The sequence below is a fragment of the Silene latifolia genome, chromosome 11 (genome assembly GCF_048544455.1).
Source record: "Silene latifolia isolate original U9 population chromosome 11, ASM4854445v1, whole genome shotgun sequence".
Classification (NCBI taxonomy): domain Eukaryota; kingdom Viridiplantae; phylum Streptophyta; class Magnoliopsida; order Caryophyllales; family Caryophyllaceae; genus Silene; species Silene latifolia.
The window spans coordinates 13095654-13096926 of record NC_133536.1 but is presented as its reverse complement, the minus strand read 5'-3'; the positions used below and the strand labels follow the sequence as shown (position 1 = coordinate 13096926).

The following is a 1273-nucleotide window of genomic DNA, read 5'->3' as shown; positions in this document are numbered from 1 at the left end:
TCACCTGTTGGACTTATTTAATTGGAGTACTTTGATTGGATGAATAAGAAGAGCAAGATATTGTTAACGTAAAAAAGTCGGATAATTGTATTGCTAGGGAGAGTCGCAACCTACAACGATAATAGGGAAAATACACACAAAAATTATTATAATCCTATTAAGAAGCAGAAACAGAAGCCTATAACCCTAAGAGCTAAAGTTTTGAAACCTTAACCCTAAAAATTAAAAGAATGAAGTCTTCAAATCGAGAATTAGGAGGTCAGCTCGTATACTCCTAAGAGTTCGACTTGATATTGTGATGTAGCCTCAACACACTCAAATAAAGTTTGGTAAAACCGTGGTTTGTTCAAGTAATTAAAATAAGTACGGCGGCCATAGAGAGTCAGCTTCTCCAAAACCTTGGCACTTCTTAGCAACAATGTCACTAGATTCAACATTTCTTCGCCAAATTGATCGACAATCGTACTCGTATGCAACTCTATGCGCTTCACATGCTCAACGGGCACAAATACAACTTCTTTATTCCAAACCATCTTGTCAAAGATAATAAGACGTAACACGAAAACCTCTAATTTTGGACAATGTACCATTAAACCTATTGCTTCAATTACTAAAGGCAAACACCCAACTAATTGAAGATGTGTCAAATTAAGGAAGATAATTGTCTTCATTGGACGACCACGGCTGACCCTCGTCGTATATGCCTCGAGTTCAAGTGACTTGACGTTGGAGACCGAATCTAACATTTGCATTGACAATATGGAACTCGAAGAATAATTCAATTCATCCAATATTGGAGCATCGATGATAACATCAACCATCGACACCCCTGCGAGTCTCATACATAATCGCTTTAATTTCTTGCTTGTAAGTGATACCGAGTGCTTCTCAAATTCATTAACGGACAAGGACAATTCTTCAAGTGACGGGCAACAACTCAATAGTCGTCTCAAGCATTCATAGTTAATCCAAGATAGCTGAAGTTTCTTGAGGTTTGGAAGATTAATTGAACGAGTAGTACTTGCAGCAATCCGATGACACGTGTTCAAATCAAGCGATACCAACGAATGCATTCGAAAAATGCTTAGTGGGTACACGTGTTCATCAGAATTATTGCGAGAAAAATTAGTAGTCGTGAAGTGTTGGATGTTACAAGCACGTAATTGACGAGCCCATGCGTCGATGATAGGCCAGCAACGATGTTCCCTATAGTGAGCAATGTTAAGATCGAGACAAAACGTGTCAATAATGGGCGGGACTAATACGGTGTGTT

At 38.6% G+C, this 1273-nt stretch overlaps 1 protein-coding gene across 1 annotated transcript; it reads right to left on the bottom strand.

Moving 5' to 3' along the window:
• Nucleotides 1-251: 251 nt before the first annotated feature.
• LOC141612939 (F-box/FBD/LRR-repeat protein At5g53840-like) lies at nucleotides 252-1073 on the bottom strand. The gene has a single exon (XM_074431688.1). It carries the CDS (start codon nucleotides 1071-1073, stop codon nucleotides 252-254), a length of 822 nt encoding a protein of 273 aa, XP_074287789.1.
• Between the last annotated feature and the right edge of the window lie 200 nt (nucleotides 1074-1273).